Source organism: Danio aesculapii, chromosome 6 (genome assembly GCF_903798145.1).
Source record: "Danio aesculapii chromosome 6, fDanAes4.1, whole genome shotgun sequence".
NCBI classification, from domain to species: Eukaryota; Metazoa; Chordata; class Actinopteri; order Cypriniformes; family Danionidae; genus Danio; species Danio aesculapii.
In genome coordinates, this window is record NC_079440.1 from 52,651,840 (window position 1) to 52,672,110 (window position 20,271).

The 20,271-nt window shown below is 37.7% G+C and overlaps 1 protein-coding gene across 3 annotated transcripts in view; it reads right to left on the reverse strand.

The window, feature by feature from the left end:
* The window catches only part of raly (RALY heterogeneous nuclear ribonucleoprotein), a 35,724-nt gene that overhangs the window by 7,723 nt on the left and 7,730 nt on the right, over nucleotides 1-20,271 (reverse strand). Inside the window, exons 2-7 of one of the 3 annotated variants that reach the window (XM_056459159.1) lie at nucleotides 19,433-19,505; nucleotides 16,550-16,597; nucleotides 10,093-10,250; nucleotides 9,610-9,723; nucleotides 1,059-1,189; nucleotides 448-492 (exon numbers count right to left, since the gene is read on the reverse strand). In XM_056459159.1, the coding sequence (XP_056315134.1) occupies nucleotides 451-492; nucleotides 1,059-1,189; nucleotides 9,610-9,723; nucleotides 10,093-10,250; nucleotides 16,550-16,597; nucleotides 19,433-19,505 (566 nt within the window). In that variant the 3' untranslated portion in view covers nucleotides 448-450. Of the gene's footprint in view, nucleotides 1-407; nucleotides 493-1,058; nucleotides 1,190-9,609; nucleotides 9,724-10,092; nucleotides 10,251-16,549; nucleotides 16,598-19,432; nucleotides 19,506-20,271 lie in introns of all 3 variants that reach the window. The other 2 variants (XM_056459158.1, XM_056459160.1) reach the window with 2 other exon arrangements.

Genomic DNA, 20,271 nt, shown 5'->3' on the forward strand with positions numbered 1-20,271 from the left:
TGTTTGTGTAAAATGTGGCAGAATCCAAATTGTTTGTTCCAAAAATGCAATAAATGAGGGTTAAAAATTGGTACCTACCCAAAACTATTAGTGTACGGTACATCTGTAGTGAAATGTTTTAAATTCTCTCTTACTGAAATGTTAGCCGTTCTTCAAAAAAACAGCACATTCAGATGTCCTCACCAGTCAATAAACCCTCAAATAATATCCTGCTGTCATGCCTAATGGACGTTTAGGGACACCAAATTGAACGTAATGAATTACCCTGTCAAGCCAGATTTAGTGGTTTGTACTCACTAACTTCATTTTTTTTTACAATCTGCTCTTTGCACGAAGAACAATCTCGGGTTAGATTCTGAAACTCAAGCGTGGAAACTTGTAAAACATCTGATGGTTTGAATTATCACCGTGATCCTGGAATCCACTGTCCCAGCTCTGAGTTCTTGCCTTTTATTGGAGAATGGGATCCATTTCAGATATGTGATTGTTTTCCTGAAAGGAGGAGAGATGAGAAATCATTTTTAGGAGGTTGTTAACTTTAACATTTATATGGTAAAATGTGTGAGCGCCTGATGATTTATTAAATGATACATCTCCATTGTTTCTGCTGGGTTATTTTTTTGGAGCTCATTTTCGTCTCCTGACCCTACGAATACATTCATTCATTCATTTTCCTTTGGCTTAGTCTCTGATTTAGCTGAAGTCGCCATCGCGGGATGAACCGCCAACTATTCCAGCATTTGTTTTATACAGCGGATGCCCTTCCAGCTGCAACCCAGTACTGGGAAACCCCCCCAAACACACTCATACACTTTGGACAATTTAGTTAACCCAATTCTCCTATAGCGCACGTCTTTGGACTGTGGGGGAAACCAGAGCACCCGGAGGAAACTCATGGGGGGAACATGCGAACTCCATACAGAAATGCCAACTGGCTCAGCCGGGACTCAAACCGGCGACCTTCTTGCTGTGAGGTGACAGTGCTAACCACTAAACCACCGTGCCAACTATTGTATATAGTTTCTATTGATTGCATAAAAAGCTTGGATCTGTCTTACCATGTCGTCGTCACACTCCTCGTGTGTGTGGTCTTCTCCCTCCTCCATGTCACTGTGCTGCAGATCCTCCGATTCGGAGCCCGACTCGTCCTGAGATGCTTCACTCTTCAGGTCCTCCATCTTCTGCAACTCTGCACACAGATTTAAGTCCATGAAGATTTACACACACAACATCAGCAGTTAAACAGACATGGGTTCAGTTATGCACTGTAAAACATCTGTCAATTCACAAATGTTTATTTACGCTTGTGAATTGCATTATGGGAGCTTGAACTCTGCTCTGTCGACTTTTGATGTTGAAAATTCAACTCTACAGTTTAACAATTAATTGACATTTTAGTAGTTTGAAATATAACATAAGAAATATTATATAGTCTGTAAAATAGCAGAAAATGTACAGGTGGTATATTACAAGGTGTTTGTAGCGTAATTTACAACGCCAACCAGACAATACACACTCACCGGCCACTTTATTAGGTACACCTGTCTAACTGTTAATGCACATTTCTAATCAGCTAATCACATCAGCAACTCAATGCATTTAGGCATGTAGACATGGTCAAGACGATCTGCTGCAGTTCAAACCGACCATCAGAATGGGGGAGAAAGCTGATTTAAATGACTTTGAACTTGGCATGGTTGTTGGTGGCAGATGGGCTGCTCTGAGTATTTCTGAAACTGCTGATCTACTGGGATTTTCACACACAACTGTCTCAAGGGTTTACAGAGAATGATCTGAAGAGAAACAGTCCAGTGAGCGGCAGTTCTGTGGACGCAAATGCCTTGTTGATGCCAGAGGTCAGAGGAGAATGGCCAATGGTTCCAGCTGATACATACTGTTCCAACAGTAACTCAAATGACCACTCGTTACAAACAGAAATACAAATGCAGAAGAGTATCTCTGACCACACGACATGTCCAACCTTGAGGCGGATGGGCTACAGCAGCAGAAGACCACACTGGGTGCCACTCCTGTCAGCTAAGAACAGGAAACAGGCTACAATTCACACAGGATCACCAAAATTGGACAATAGAAGATTGGAAAAACGTTGCCTGGTCTGATGAGTCTTGATTTCTGCGGCGACATTCGGATGGTAGGGTCAGAATTTGGCGGCAACAACATGAAAGCATGGATCCATCATGCCTTGTATCAACAGTTCAGGCTGCTGCTGGTGGTGTAATGGTGTGGGGGATATTTTCTTGGCATACTTTGGGTCCATTAGTACAAATTGAGCATCATGTCAACACCACAGCCTACCTGAGTATTGTTGCTGACCATGTCCATCCCTTTATGACCCCAGTGTACCATCTTCTGATGGTTACTTCCAGCAGGATAATGCGCCATGTCATCAAAAATCATCTCAGACTAGTTTCTTGAACATGACAATGAGTTCACTGTACTGAAATGGCCTCCACAGTCATCAGTACTCAATCCAATAGAGCACCTTTGGGATGCGGTGGCACAGGAGATTCCCATCATGGATGTGCAGCCAACAAATCTGCAGCAACTGTGTGATGCTCTCATGTCAATATGGACCAAAATCTCTGAAGAATATTTCCAGTACCTTCTTGAATCTATGCCACGAAGGATTAAGGCAGTTCTGAAGGCAAAAGGGGGTCCAACCCGGAACTAGTAATGTGTACCTAATAAAGTGACCGGTTAGTGTATATATCTAGAGAAATTGCAAATTTTCAAGTGGTGGTCTGTAAAAAATCATAGGACATTACACAATTCTTTTATAGCCCGTTTACTGTAATATAGTGAAGGTTCACAGCTCACTTTCACTGGGGAAAGAATCATGCAATTGAGTGCAGCAGTTACAGTAGACTGCTACATAAAATATATAGAAATATTTCGCTTCGCTCTGCCACTCTATATCATCCAATAACATCTCATAATAAAAACGACATTCAAATATTGGCTTTATAGTCACAGTATAAAACTACTGTAGTTTTTATTGTGGGGGAACACATATAATGCAATGTATTTCTATAATAAAAAAACACTAAAATAATAAGATAAGAAATATTGTTATAGCAACACTTTTGATTGCTTTGGCAAATAATGCTCATCTTAGACGTCACGGGATGACTGATCGTAAAGCAACATGTAGTCTGGCACATTTTGTTACCCACAACAAGTCAAGATTTTATCAAGTCAAAAATCGCATAATCTGACATAAAGACTTTCATACAATACAATAAAAATGGTGTGATCTGACCAGGGCTTTATAAATGTTATAGTATCTAATATGATACCATAGATTTTTACAGCCTTTAAAAGATCCTGTAAGTGATTTTTTAAATACAGTCTTAAAAATTGGCCACCTCTATCTGTATTGCTTAAACACCATATCAATGTCATTGGGGATTGTCTGTTCTCTCCATTATGAAGGACCACAATCCAAACACTCACCACCACCCAGACTCATTTTAAGAGCCGACATGTACGGTAAAATAAAACCCTTATTACAGCCGCTGCCAAAGCAAAGAAAACCTTGGAGCTTGCTTTAACATACACACCAGCCCAATTGAAAAGTTAAGAGAGGAACTAGTGAACATTCTCTCCATCGTAATGTTTTCAAAGCACCTCATGCTCAACATTCGGCAACACTTTCATGCGCGCAGACACACAAATGCGAACAACGGGACGTCATCATTGATTAGCCACAAGCCATTAGGCACATCATAACAATTCACAGACAGGCCAAGCTGCTTTCAGAGTGTAAATAAACACGAGAGGCATGTTGCGTTCTGTCGTAATGCTTGTCAAATTGACCGCTGATGTGAAACAGAGGAACGGATCTGCTGGATTGGAGCCATTGAGCTGTGAAAGTGTTGAACCGTGAAAGGCTCGTGTGATACAGTGGCTGAATCAGCGTTTGCATTCGCCCACTTCTCAGTATGATTGTGAGAGGAGTAAACTGCTTGCCGGGGTTTCCATATGATTAAAAAAAAAAACCCTTTCAAAGCTTTTCTCTGGAAATAATTACTGAGAGGATGGTTTGACTGTCAGAAAAGAGCATATTTTGATGAAATAGTTTCTTAAAGAATGCAATCTTGATTTATCACCAGGATAGCGAACTGCAGAATATTAACAGTACAGTGTGCACGCTGTGTTTTTACACATCACTGTTGAACAGCTTGTGGTCAGTTTGCTCAGAAGGATGGATTAAATTGATTGAAACCGACAGTGAAGGCTTTTACAATGTTACAAAGGATTTATATTTCAAAAAAACAAGGCTTTTAAAACTTTCTACACTATAAAAAAATCTGTTAATAAACATTTTCTGTATTTTTTTCTTTTATTTATGGTTGTGAATTGCATTATGGGGTCTTGATCTCTGCTCTGTACACTTCTGATGTAGAAAAATCAACCCTTCAGTTTAACAAAGTGACTTTTATTGGCGTTTTAGTACTTTAAAATAATATATTGTATAATAAATAATATATAAAGAGAAAAATAAGTCTGTAAAATAACAGAAATGTACTGGCAGCTTATTACAAAACTTTTTACTTCAATTTATAACCCCAACCCAGACAATATATCACTTTAAACTATTTAAAATGTTAATAAAAGCCACTTTTTTTACTTTTCAGGGCTAAACGTTGCTGGAAGAAAGATTAAGTTCACATAATGCAATACAAAAGCCTAAATAACTTGGGAAAATAAAAATATATTAATGCATTTTCAAGCAAATAAACTATTGATTTACTTTGATGAGAGCACATACACAACCTGACACAACCTGATCCTAGTAGTAAGAGTAACAAATATAACTTGACATCTAGTTGGAAAAGTGGCAGAAGGTAATTTTTTTCAGATGAATCATCTGTTGAACTGCATCCCAATCATCACAAATACTGCTGAAGACCTATTGGAACCCGCATGGACCCAAGATTCTTAGAGAAATCAGTCAAGTTTGGTGAAGGAAAAATTATGGTTTGGAGTTACATTCAGTATGGGGGCATGCAAGAGATCTGCAGAGTGGATGGTAACATCAACAGCCTGAGGTATCAAGACATTTGTGCTGCCCATTACATTACAAACCACAGGAGAGGGCAAATTCTTCAGCAGGATAGACCTCCTTCTCATACCTCAGCCTCCACATCAAAGCTCCTGAAAGCAAAGGTCAAGGTGTTCCAGCATTGGCCAGCCCAGTCACCAGACATGAGCATTATTGAGCATGTCCTGGGTAATTTGAAGGAGGAGGAATTGAAGATGAATCCAAAGAATCTTGCAAGTTCGCTTTCTTTGTCATTCCAGATGACTTTGTTAATAAGTGATTTGAGTCATTGCAGAGATGTATGGATGCAGTCGTTCAAGCTCATGGGAGTCATACACAATATTAATTCTGTTTCCACTGCACCATGACTTTATATATGCTGTACATTATTTCTGTTAAGTGACAAAACTTTTGTCTAATCAAAGTCAGACCTTACTGTCCTAATGAAATAATTAAAAATCAAGGCATGGTTATATTTTATTTTGGTAAAATAAGCGTAATCTAGAGACCTTTGCCTTTCATATGAGCCACTTCTGATGCCCAATAATCAACTAGAAGTTGAAAGATGTTGTTCCTGAAACTTGAATAGACGACAAGCCTTTTATCATGCAGTTTACACAACCCTTTTGCATTTTTAAAATAAGATCTTAATTAAGAAAATGCATGTCTCAGATCAAAACTGTGGTGTTTCGTTCTTGAATTTACTTGTTTTTGAATAAACTGATACAGTCATTGCTTTGCCTTTAAATGAATCAACCATTTAGAATGAATCATTTAAATAAATGATTCAGTCAATCCCTCATTAAGGCACAGACTTCCCAAAAAATACTTAGTGCCAAATATATTAATCGACATCTTGCAATCAAGCAGCCACAATTCAAGCACAAAAACACACTCAACGTTCTCTGGGCTCTGTTGTTTTCCATTATTTTTTTTCTAGTACACAAATATATATATATATATATATATATATTTGTGTAGAGGTCATATATATATATATATATATATATATATATATATATATATATATATATATATATATATATATATATATAAGGGCGGCATGGTGGCTCAGTGGTTAACACTGTCGCCTTCACATGTTAATTTGGCGCATTGAACATTACATGGATGTATGTTGGTTCAGGTCAAAAGAGTCCATTCCCAAATCTCTGCGATATTCTGCTCTCCAGATAAAACTTGTGTCTCTATTTTAATAAACTGCAAGTCTGAGATTTGTTTTATCATCCTTCAGCCCAAAACCATAAGTCAGATGTAATAGCTCACCTCCCCTTAACAAGCAGCATAATTTGAGGTTTCATTCAAGCTGTTATAACAAATGGTGCGGGAAGAGTTACGCAAGTTTAAAACTCCGAATTTGAGGTCTGCCGAAGTGCCTGTCCATAACTTTACATTTTCACTGGCACAGAGCTGAGCGGGCTTTCTCAATTCACTCCTATGGGAGAAGAGTGGAGCAAGCAGTGGGAACATTAAAAAGTTGAGAAAAATACTGAATGAGGTGAAGAAAAGGCAATAATGTTTGACATCCCACTTACAGGACAAGTATATTAAATTGGCATCGTCTGTGCACTTAAGACATTCCGGAAATAAAGATAAGAACTTTCCAACTATAATCATGCATATTTTAAAGCTAGTTCATGCTTTTATGACTTCTATGCTGGATTACTGTAGAGCATTGTTTGCTGGTTGTCCAGTATCCTCTATTAATAGACTTCAGTTATTGCAAAGAGTTCTTACCAGGTCTAGAAAATATGATCACATCACCCCAATTTTATCCTCCTTACACTGGCTGCCTGTTAAGTTTCGTATTGAATTTAAAATATTGCTTCTTACAAGCAATAAGCTTTAAATAATCTAGCTCCTGTTTATCTAACCAATCTTCTGTCTCGCTACAATCCAACTTGCTCTTTAAGATCTCAAAACTCAGGGCTTCTGGTAGTACCCAGAATAGCTAAGTCGAGTAAAGGAGGTCGAGCCTTCTCATTTATAGCTCCTAAACTCTGGAATAGCCTTCCTGATAACGTCCGAGGCTCAGACACACTCTCCCAATTCAAAACTAGATTAAAGACCTATCTGTTCAGTAAAGCATACACTCAGTGCACTTAGCGGGTTTCCACACAGGTTCTCCATCTTGTTTATATACACTATGAACAGCAGCTACGCTAATTATTCTCTTTATTCTCTATTTCCACCTGGGGATACTCTTCCCGAGGCCCTCAGACTATGCAGAGTCACTGATTGGATCCAAGACCAACGACGAGATGATCCCAAGGTTTCCATATCCTGGACCAGGCCGTATCCTGAGCAGCTACTGTGGTGGTCACGGAGGAGTGGAGAACTTCTCTTAAGGTTTTTTTTCTTCACCTCCGCCATTTAGTGAAGTTTTTTTTCCCTCTCCGCTGTCGACACTGGCTTGCATGGTTCAGAATCTATAGAGCTGCGCATCATTGGATTTGCTCTTCAGTGTTTGGACTCTCAGTAGTGATTTAAACCACACTGAACTGAGCTAAACTGAACTGAATGTAAACACTACAAACTAAACTACACTTTCAGTTTACTATGACCTTTTATGTGAAGCTGCTTTGACAATCTACATTGTATAAGCGCTATAGAAATAAAGGTGAATTGAATTGAATTGATCTCTTACTTCACATGAGATCGACGATGGTGACGGCTGAAGTTGCATCTTATTTGGTATTTATCTACAGGAAATCACTGAAGACAATGATATCATGTTATCATAACGATATAAGGTGGCATTAAGATCGTAACTATACAGTGCATTTACACAGTGGCCATATTCATCCACGTAATCACATGAAAACAACATTAACATTACAGCAGACACTGTAAAAAGCTCATTCCCAGCCACTAGACTTTTCTGACAGGGTATTTCAGAATGTGAAAGTCGTGAGACTGCAGTACAGGAGTTATTGTTGGGGATTATAGTGAAATTTTGCGGTTTTTATTTTAGCAGGGCCATCTAGCCCTTCCCCTTAGCCCTACGCCTTCAAGCTAAAGAGAATTGGGACACCCCTACTCCTTTACGTGAACATGCAAAACGTAAGGGGAAGGGCTAAGGGGTAGAATTGGGATTGGGCCTTAGAGGTTCCTAGATAAAATGGAAAAGGTTTGTTGTTCATAGCTGTGGAGAAAGCCTCTAATGGGATTACGTTGCAGACTTCAAGCAGCCATTAATTCAACAAAGGCTCATTCTAAAAACGTAGTCCCGTGGATGTTTCTGGAGACCGCAAATCATGTAGCCCGGGGGTACGTATGGCTATATTTAATTTTTTTAAACGAATGCTACGGCGTGTTATGACGCCATTCCTTTTCACGCTTACCGGCTGACCGCTTACCCCATGTGAAGGGCTTTCCCGCTGCAACCAGTTCGTCCAGTTAGCTCGACATATACATCAGCGGACTTGAGATGCAAAGAGGAGATGACGATGATGGGGAAGAGCGGGTCCAAAAATCAGGTAAGACAAAAACAGAATCCAAAAAATAAAATGAACAAGTGAACAACAGGGTGAGAATGTGGTAAAATCCAAAAACGTGGTCAAAGTCAGACGAGAGCTTTTCTTTTTCAGGACGGCTTTTGTAAATCGTTGGTTGGGTTAAGGGAAGTAAGTGGGTGGGCAGGTCAATCGATAAAATTGGTTGGGTTTAGGGAAGGAAGAGGGTGGGTCAGTCGATTGGTCGGCTGGCCAGTCAGTCATCCAGTCATTCAGCCAGTTAGACAGACGTTTGGTCGACAGCGGCCTCTAGTGGGTTTACACGAGAACAGCATGCTCAAACAGCACTCCATGAGAAAATTGAGATATGAAAAAGTGCATGCAGCGGGCTCTCGTGGATTTGCAAAAACAATGTATTTCGCGGTCTTCAGAAACGTCCATGAGACTACGTTTTCAGAATGAGCCTGGGTTGCATTGGTTTATAATAGCTAATTTCTAATAATTGACTTCTTTTATTTTTGCCATGAAGACAGTACATAATATTTGACTAGATATTTTTCAAGATTCAGCTTAAAGTGCAATTTAAAGGCTTAATTATGTTAATTAGGCAGGTTAGGGTAATTAGGCAAATTATTGTTTAACGATGGTTTGTTCTGTAGACAATTGAAAAAAAATGTTGCTTAAGAGGACTAATAATATTGACCTTAAAATAGCTTTAAAAAAATTCAAACTGCTTTCTAGCCGAAATAAAACAAATAAGACTTTCTCCAGAAGAAAAATATCATAAGAAATACTGTGAAAAATTCTTTGCTCTGATGACCATCATTTGTGAAATATTTGAAAAAGAAATAAATTCACAGGAGAGCGAATAAGTTTGACTTCAACTTCAACATTTCTTATTATTAATCTCAAAAAGAAGTCATGTTGATATTTTTACGGTACTTAAATGAACATAAAATGCTCAAAAGCACCACTTTCATTTGCAATAAAAACCATCTAAAGTCTCCTCGCCCCAAACCATTGATCAGAGTATGTTTGTGCACTGGTGGAACATGAGATTTGCCATCACACCTGCGCTGCAGTATTTGTCCTCTGTGATCTGGTCAAGACGCCCCAGTAGCGCGTCGATGTTGGACTTGATCTGCGTCAGCTCTGATTTGATAGCCTGCAGCTCGGTGGATTTCACTGCTCACACAAAAACACACACAAACACACACACAGACGATTAACAACAGAACACCATGTTTCACATTAATACGCTTTTTATACTACCATAAAATGAAAAACAGAACTAAAAGCAATGCTCTGGTATAATCTAATGGTGCACTGCTGCTAAACTTCAAACATCCTAAATCTTGAACCTGGCATGTTAATCAGTCAAATAAAAATAAAAGATGTTAAGTTCAAGAGTTCAACCAGTCCATAAGTCATCCGGGCAAAATGTCTTTGAGGAAGAAGATCTCCATCTGTCTCACACAGGAATCAAGCAACATTTCTGGAATTCGGACCAAAACAATAAATTGACCCAACAGGAAGTGTCGAAGCTGAACTCACGCTTGTGTTTGACAGAGTTGTTGGGAAGGATAGCGGATCTGGTCAGGAGTTTGACGGGTAATGACTTCACCCTGCGGACGACTGGCACTGCCACACGGGGGCGCTTTACTGGGACAACTCTGGGCACAGGAGAGACTCTGCCTCGATACTCGAACAATCTGCAGACAGAAACACAGACATGAGGACACTGACTGCTTTACTAAAGGGTTCCCATGGGTCATGCGGCATATCATGGAATTTTTAAACCAAGGCTTATTCTGAAAACATACCGCTATATACATTTCTGGAGAGCGCCAAACACGTCCCTGGAGCTAAGTTTTTTGCAGTTCTTGTTTTCGCGAATCCACCAGAGGTCGCTGTGTACGCTTTTTGAGATCTCAAATTTCTCTTGCAAGTGCCATTCATGCCTGCTGTTTTCATGTAAATCCACCAGAGTCCGCTGTCGACTGACTGACCGATTGACAGACTCAACCAAACTGAGTGTTTGGAAAAGCACTGATTGACCAGCGCCCACCCACATCCCTAATCCTAACCAACAGTTTTCAAAAGCAATCCAGAAAAAGAAAAGCCCTCCCCTGATTTTTACCACGTTTTCAGATTTTACCACATTCCGACCCTGTTATTTACCTGTTTATTTCATTTTTCTGCTTCTGTTTTTGTCTTACCTCACCTACAGCACATGTCTTTGAAGTGTGGGGGAAACCGGAGCACCCAGAGGAAACCCACGCCAACACAGGGAGAACATGCAAACACTACACAGAAATGCTAACTGACTCAGCCGGGACTCGAGTCAGTGACCTTCTTGCTGTGAGGCGACAATGCTAGACTGATTAAATGACTGACTGGCCGGCCGACCAATCGACTGACCCACCCTTCTCCTTCCCTAAACCCAACCAATTATATCGATTGACCCGCCCACCCACTTACTTCCCTTAACCCAACCAACGATTTACAAAAGCCGCCCAGAAAAAAAAAAGCCCTCGTCTGATTTTTACCACGTTTTCGGATTTTACCACATTCTCACCCTGTTATTCACTTGTTCATTTTATTTTTTGGATTGTGGTTTTGTCTTACCTGATTTCTGGAACCGCTCTTCCCCGGACTCGAACCCCATCGTTGTCATCGTGGTCAACTCCTCTCTGCGTCTCAAGTCTGCTGACGTACATGACAAGCTAACTGGAGGTAAGTGGTCAGCTAGTAAGCGTGAAAAGGAATGGTGTCACATCGCCCCATATCATACGTACCTCCGGCTACATAATTCACCAATCCAGAAGAATCCATTGGACTACGTTTTCAGAATGAGCCTATGTTGGCTTAAAAATGTCTCTTTTAGGTAGTTTAGGATAACTTCAAATAAAACTAAGAGACTTCGAAATGTACCACACATAACAGACATACATGATATTATCAGACCTTTGAGTTTAAGCTAAATAAAAATACAAATGTAAACTTTAATTGATAAAATCATGTTGGACCAACTCAGTTACATATAATTATTTCATTTAATAAAAGTCATTTTGTAGTTGAACAAATTTATTAGCCCTCGATTAAATTGAGTTCATCCAATGAGACATTTTTTTTAAGTGTGGTATGATTTTTGTTGGATTCAATCATCCTTTTTGTATGGTCATTTAATTCCTAATTTGTTAACATGCATAGAAAAAGAACGTTTCTATTAAGTGGTTCAAATGAGCTCCAGTACATTTGGAAAGATTAAAAAGCAAAGTCATCTCATGCTTTTTTTCTATCCTTTCTACATCAGCTCCTTATAAGCAGAACGACTTAAAAGAGCTCGCAACTGAACCTCATATACACTGACAGCACATGTCATTGCATTGTAGCCAAATTGACCGAAATGAGGCCACAAGTTAACAATTTGGAATCCAAGTCCTGAACCTATTGTTGTCGGGGATGAAGGAGGCGATGAATGGAGTGAGAGAAGAAGACACTCTTGCCTTCAAAGAAAAGAACGTCTGCTGCCCAGAACTCGAAAGAGAGCAGCTGGCTTCCCACATGCCATCTACACAGCTTTATTGACTGATCCGCAATCCTGGAGATCTAAATTATTGGATATGTTTGCTGTAAAATATCGACTGGAGTCAGCGTCGCCCTAAGACGGCTGTAAGTCAGGGAGCAGAGATCACAAGAGAGATATCAATAAACATGTCAGCTCATCATATGGCTGCAATATCCCTTACATCTGCAAACAAGTACATCCAGCTGAGTCTCGCAGCAGGGTTTCCATAGCTCCCGAAAAGGGACGCTGGCCAACCGCGCGCTCGCACAGCCAAAGTTTGCTTAACGGGTCATGGAGGGAGTTCTTGTGACACGCATATTTTCCCCTCCGTCTTTTTAGTTCTGCAGCTTACAGCTGTGTGAGAGTGTTTTTATGAGAGTTCCTTCAGATTCTGCCAAGTTGTGAGAAAATGTATTATGACAGGAAGAGCCGTGCGAGGGAGAGAAACACTGTGCCTGACTTCATTATAAGTCACTGCTGGGTTACGACACTAAAAAGTGCTCCGTATAAAAAGCCTTTATGAGTTATGGGTTGAGGTCAGTCTATTTCAGCATGAGCAAAAGGGTTTTATTGGTTTACCGTATATTGTAGAGGGGTGAATCCACATTATTTCAACATTTACTCACCTTTGTGTGGTCAGACCTTTTTTCAAGAAACACTTTTGTTTAGGTCACAATTCAGGCTATTAACTGCTGGGTTTTTATCTGCCTTTTATTAAGATGTTAACTGTTCATAAGTAGTTATAAAGTATGATCATATTGTCCATCTCTAATCCTACCCAAAACCTAAACCCAACTTCTACCTTATTAACTATTAAAGGTCTCGTGAAGTGCTTTGAAATGTTCAATTTTATTCAGTGTTTTATATAATCTCAACCAAAACACGAACAGAAGGTTGAACATAGTGTAGCTCCTCCCCCTTTTTCATAAACAGTGAATAGACGAATTACCATGTTTGTAAACATTCAGGATGCGCGCGCAGCGAGGCTGCAGAAAGAAAATGGAAACGCTAGAATTTACAGCGCGGGAATGACATCTGATGCGGTACAGAGTTTGTTGTTTTCTTGGAAATAAGCTATATTGATTACATATTATATATATATATTATTTACATAATGCTTCCAGTGTATTATAACAGCTTGTCACTCAGGGATAAGCAGTTATTCAGCAAAATTAACGTTAAAGTGAGCAGCGTTTGTCTGTCAGGTCCATTTGCGATGGTACCCTCCCAATGGATATTGAATAAGACGAAATGGCCAAGCATCCAGCCCCAAATATACAGCTATCTCATTCAAACTCCAAGTGATTTTACAAGAGAGAAGTTAAAGGCCTACAAGTCTTTGGAGTCTTTTTAAGTTCTAATAAATTGAAACTGTGTCAGTCCAGTTTTCAGAGTTCAGTTAAATTCAGTGTGGTTTAATTTTCCTTGCTGAAAGACCAAACACTGAAGAGCAAATTCATTGATGCGCAGCTCCACAAGTCTCAAACCATGCAAGCCTGTGGCAACAGTGGAGAGGAACAAAACTTCACCAATTGACGAAAGTGAAGGAAAACCAGGCTCAGTTGGGCACGACCATTTCTACACTGGCCAAACTTCTTGTGCAGAGCTGCAGTCTAGGAATTCTGGACGTTCATCAATGCCACCGACGGCTTCTGTTCCTTTTGTCGATACCACCTGACCTCTGTACAGCTCTTACCTCCGTACGGACAGCTTTTCCGATGTTGCCAGTTTGCTCAGTAGCTCACCCTGTATGCCAATGGACTTGAAACATGAGGCTGAGTTAATCGCCATGATAAGGGTCGAGTCCGGCGAAGAACGGTTCCAGAAACCAGGTAAAGCAAAAAATAAATAAATAACAGGCTGAAAACATGGTGAAATCACGCGGCCGTGACTGCCTATCTTTTTCTAGATTGCTTTTGAAACCATTATCGGTTTGGTTTAGGAAGAAGGTGGGTGGTTCAGTCAACAGCAAGCTGGCCTGGTCGGCTGAAGTGTATACTGCTCCCTCTGGTGGATTTACACAAGAAGAGGACGCGCAAAAGAAATTTGAGATCATCAAAAAGCATACACAGCGGCCTCTGGTGGATTTACAAAAACAAAACTGCGAGCAGACGTACATCCAGTTATGCATTTTCATGTCCCCGGAAATGTAGACCTTATCCGTAATGACCCTGGGCTGATTTTAATAGCCTAATTCAAAATATTAGATGAAAAGATCAGAAAAACCCTTTTAGTAATAGAGCAACAAAAAAACATCTTATTAACAGATGCAAACAAGGGCTAAGCTGCAAGGTAGCTACTAATATGCCCCAGGGCTCAGTTCTTAGATCACTTCTCTTCTGTCATCTTCAGGATATGTCATTCACTGCTATTATGATGACAATAAACACCACCTCTCATTCCTGATTAATTACTAATCATTATCAACTTGTGTCTCAGCCAACCTGACAGACATTCCTTGTTGCATGAAAAACCATCACCTTCAGCTTAATCCTGCCAAGACAGAGCTGCTTGTGGTTTTAGTCAGTCAAACACTTAATCAAAACTTCTCCATCCAGCTAGATGCATTAACTGTAACTCCTTCCAGGAAAATCAGGAACCTTGGAGTTGTGATTGATGATCAGACGTCACCTCAGTCTGATCCTGTAGATCTGCCTTGTTCAACATGAGGGAAATCAGACCCCTCTTTTTGGAGGATGCTATACAATTCCTTATCCAAACTCGTATTCTTATTCCAGGCTGGATTACTGTAATGCTCTCTTGCCAGGCCTTACAACCAGTGCAAACCTCTGCAAGTGACCCAGAAAGCAACAACGATCATGGTCATTAGCAAGCTAAAAAACAACCGATGACTGTGCTATATATATTATAGACAGTTGTATATACAGTGGGGAAAATAAGTATTGAACACGTCACCATTTTCCCCAGAAAACATATTTCTAAAGATGCCGTTGACTTGAATTTTTTCCCAGATGTTAGTAACAACCAAAGAAACCCATTTATGCAAATAAAAAAAATCTAATCAGTTTACAAATGAAGTTATGGGTAATAAAATGAAACGACACAGGGAAAAAGTATTGAACACATGAAGAAAGGGAGGTGTAGAAAGGCAGTGAAAGCCCAGACTGCAGCTGAAATCTCTCAGTAGATCTTCAGCAATCCTCTGCCCTTCCTCATTGTAAATAAGTATTAGCTAGTTCAGTCCAATATCTACATTATCAGTATGATGAAAATGAAACCAGTGTAGACATTTCAGCAAGACAATAATCCAAAACACAGCCAAGGAAACTCTCAAATGCTTTCAGAGAAAGAAAATAAAGCTGTGGAATGGCCTAGCCAATCCCCTGACTCGAATCCAATATAAAATACAAAATAAAGATCAGATTTAATAGATGAGACCCACAGAACCGTTAAGATTTGTACACTCTGTTAAAGTCTGGGTGATAAAATCACACTTGAGCAATGCTTGTGACTTCATTCTCCATATGAGAGGCATCTATAAGCTGCAGTACTTTCTCCTTGTGCCATTTCATTTTTATTAAACACAATAAATAACTCATTTTCATTTTTATCATTTTCAAGATTTTACGTATTTTGTTTTGTTTTATTTTTATGTTTGTATTGTTTCAGTTTTTATCAAAATCTGGTTCAATTCCATGTTAACACTCCTTTAGAAATATTATTCCCAGGAAAAAACATGACTTGTTCATTACGCTCTTATTTAATACGCTGTATACACACACAGTTGAACCCAAAATTCCCTTTCAAGTATTTCCTAAGTGATGTTTAACAGAAGAAATGTTTTTCCACAGTGTTTCATATCAAAATATGAAATATTAAAATATTAAATCTTCTTATTGTTCTTCTAGTTAGGCTGAAAATTGTTTTTTCACAAAATTTAAAACAGTTTAAGTTAATATTACAATATTATTAGCCCCTAAAATATATTTTTATTCAATTGGATAGAAAACAAACCACCTGCTGTCCTAATTAACCTTACTTTCCTGATTAACCAAATGAACCTAGTTTAAGTGTCACTTTAAGCTGAATACTAGTATCTTGAAAAATATCAAGTAAAACATTATGTCCTGTCATTATGGCAAAGATAAAAGAAATCAGTTATTAAAAATAAGTTATTAAAACTATTATGTTTAGAAATGTGTTGAATAAAATATTCCTAATGATTAAATGAATATTAAAACATTTTTAACAGTGGCTTTTAAATATAATGCTAAATAATGCTAAAAGGTTACATTGCATATAACTGTGACATACAGTGCACTATTCGGGACAAACACATACTGTATAAGTGGAGCAATTGTTAAACACTGCTCTGAGGACCATGACTGTACTATAAGTTTAGGTATTCTGGATGTAATTTTAGCACCTATGGTGGCAATCAATTTTAACTAAATTATCTGTACAAAATCATGGACTCACCTGTCATAGAAGTCATCTCTGTAGTAATCATAGTCAAAATCATAACCACTGCAAGGATTAAAAACAAAAAAAATATATGTATTATACTATCATATATTATATAATTATATATTTATATACTACACTCTCAGGAATAAAGGTACAGGAGCTGTCACTGGGGCAGTACCTTTTCAAAAGATACATTTTTACTGTAATCTTTACTTAAAACTCACTTGTTTTCTGAACGCTACACTTCTGATTTGATAAACTGACTACTTTGTTTGATCCACCTGTACTCTGCTTATTTGTCTCATAGGTCTTGTTTTGTATTTCCAGTTTGTTATATTTGACTTCATGTATGTTTGTGCACCTAATGTTGTCTCTACTTGTTTACCATTTCTTTCAATGTCTGCTTGTAATATCTCTTTTTGTTACATTCTTTGTTAAGTGTCCTTGAGTTTGGAAAGGTGCTATTTAAATAAAATGTATTATTATTATTATTATTATTACTATTGTTGTTATTATTATTATTACACCCAAGGAGTCCACAGTGGTACCTCAAAGGTGCACATGAGTGCCCAAATGTACCTAAAATTTACATTTGAGGTACCATTATGGACCCTTTAAGTACAAATATGTACCTTTTGAAAAAGTACTGCCCCAGTGCAGCTTCTGTACCTTTATTGCTGAGAGTGTATATACAGTTGAAGTCAAAACTATTATTATTAAATTTTAATTATTTTAAAAATATTTCTTAAGTGCTGTTTAATGGAGAGAACATGTTTTCCAATATATTTTTAAACATAATAGTTTTAATAACTCATTTCTTTTGTCTTTGCTATGATGACAATATTTTTCTAGTTATTTTGTAAGATACTAGTTTTCTGCTTAAAGTGACATTTAAAAACTTAACTGGGTGAATCAGGTTAATTAGACAAGTTAAGGTAATTAGGCAAGTTATTGTATTACAGTGTCTTGTTCTGTAGACAATGGAAATATATATATATATATATATATTTCTTAAAGGGGCTAATAATATTGACCTTCAAATTGTTTGAAAATATATATATAAAAACTGCTTTTACTCCATCCAAAATTAAAATAAAACTTTTCCTAGAAGACAGAAAATATTATAGGAAACACTGTGAATATATAATATTCTTGGTCAGATAAACATCACTTGGGAAATATTTGAAAAAGAATATAAAAAAAATAATAATTTTGACTTCAACTGTATACATATCTCATGCATTTATATATCCTTCATATTCACAACACTTTCAAAAAAGGAACTGAAAGCAATATTTTTTCATAAAACATGTAAAGCTCATTGTAATCTTAGATTATACTACTAGCTGTGTAGTTTACTTCCGTCAATAGAAAGTTTAAAACATTTATTTCAAATAGAAATCTCTTGTAACACCCTAAATGTTTTACTATACCTTTTGACCAATTTAATGCACTCTTGTTGAATAAAGATATTCATTTCCCACACTCAAAAAAGTTGAACTGCCCTCAAAACGTCTGTAATTAAAGACCTTTATTTATTTTATTTAATATTATTATTAATTATTATTATTATAATAATATTATTATTAATTATATTATTATTATTATTATTATTATTATTATTAAGTAAAAAACAATAAAGAAACATAAAATGTTAAAAAAGGTAACACTTAATCAGATTTATGCATTAATGAAATGCACACAATTTATAAAACATTTATGAGAGCTTAGCTACAGTAACAAAATGTGATTTATGTGTACTTTGTTGCTAATTATATTAGTATAATACACTTCCTGACAAATGTTTTGTTGTCGATCTCAGTTGGAAGAGAAACAAATAATATTCTAGTTGATCATTTGGAAAAGTGGCAGAAGGTGGATTTTTCCGATGAATCATCTGTTGAACAGCATCCCAATCATCACAAATACTGCAGAAGACCTATTGGAACCCTCATGGACCCAAGATTCTTATACAAATCAGTCAAGTTTGGTGAAGAAAAAATCATGGTTTGGGGTTCCATTGAGTATAGAGGCGTCCGAGAGATCTGCAGAGTGGATGGCAACATCAACAGCCTGAGGTAACAAGAAATTTGTGCTGCCCATTACATTACAAACCACAGGAGAGGGCAAATTCTTCAGCAGGATAGCGCTCCTTCTCAAACTTCAGCCTCCACATCAAAGTTCCTGAAAGCAAAGGTGCTCCAGGATTGGCCAGCCCAGTCACCAGACATGAACATTATTGAGCATGTCTGGGGTAAGATGGAGGAGTCATTGAAGATGAATCCAAAGAATCTTGATGAACTCTTTCTTTCTTTGCCATTTCAGATGACTTTATTAACAAGTTATTTGAGTCATTGCAGAGATGTATGGATGCAGTCGTCTGAGCTCATAGAAGTCATACACAATATTAATTCTGTTTCCACTGCAGCATGACTTTATATTCTATACTGTACATTATTTCTGTTAAGTGACAAGACTTTTGACTAAGCAAAGTCAGACCTTACTGTCCTAATTAAATAATTAAAAATCAAGGCATGATCATCTTTTATTTTATTAAAATAAGCGCAATCTAGAAGTCTTTGCCTTTCATATAAGCCACTTCTGATGGCAAATGATCAACGAGAAGTGAAGTTATTGTTTGTTGTTCCCAAAACTTGGATAGGCGACAAGACTTTTGTCAGGTAGTCTACACACTGTAAAAAATATATGTTTTATGTAACTTTACTTAATTTATCAATCAGGTTTCAGATGCATTTTTTGTAAGTTGTACAAAGTTTAACTTAATATGTTTAGTAAATTTAATAGATGTAAGTTGAGATGACTAGAAAAGTTAATTTGATCCAACAATAACAAAAAAATTAAGAATGTTTGACATGAAATCCATTCTTCAATCACCTGTATAACGTTGCCGCAGATCTCTTTAGTCCTTTAGGCCTGTTGGGTTTGGGTTCACCTGCCATGTTGATATCTGTAAAAAGCAGAAAACACAAAGTTTTACCAAGAAATGCAGATTATGACTAATTATACGACTAATTAAACAATGAGCTTTTCAAAAAAGACATCTGCCGCTCTGCGATAATTGCGAGTTACAGAAGCTGTTATCTAATGATGACTCTGTAATTACCATGGAGCTCTGACATTACGGACACACTTAAGTGGGAGTGCTTTGATTTCCATAAGCGCATGCTCATTATGTCCACCAGAGGGCACTCAAAACCCACTCAATCAGCCCTGAGATATCCGCTACTGAACACTTCAGTCTCCTCAGCTTCCACTTTATGACAGAGCAATTCCATGCAGATGTCAACCTTGCCATGACAGAAATTAAGTTTTAAGCAAAATAGCGAAACCATTTTTACATTTGTTTGTGTAAGTACGTATTTTACAGTAGATTAAAAATACTCAAAAATGAGCCAGTCAATGGTTTTAAATATATTGATTTATCAAAGTCACACAAGTGCCACTTTCACATCTGTCACATCCACAACGGAGTCTCATCCATAACCAAGCTTTTCCCTCATAAATGCAATAATGCAATATAAAATAAAATCAATAATCTTTGTTCTACAGAGAGACAACTCTTATCATTTTGATGAGCATTATTTCTTTTGGGTTGTGCAGTTTAACCCTCTACTGCAAGGTGTAACCATATGGCAACATGATACTTATGTTCATTTCCCTGCCACTGTTTCTTTAAGATCAACATTAAATTGTTTTTGTTGGAAAGAGAAGAC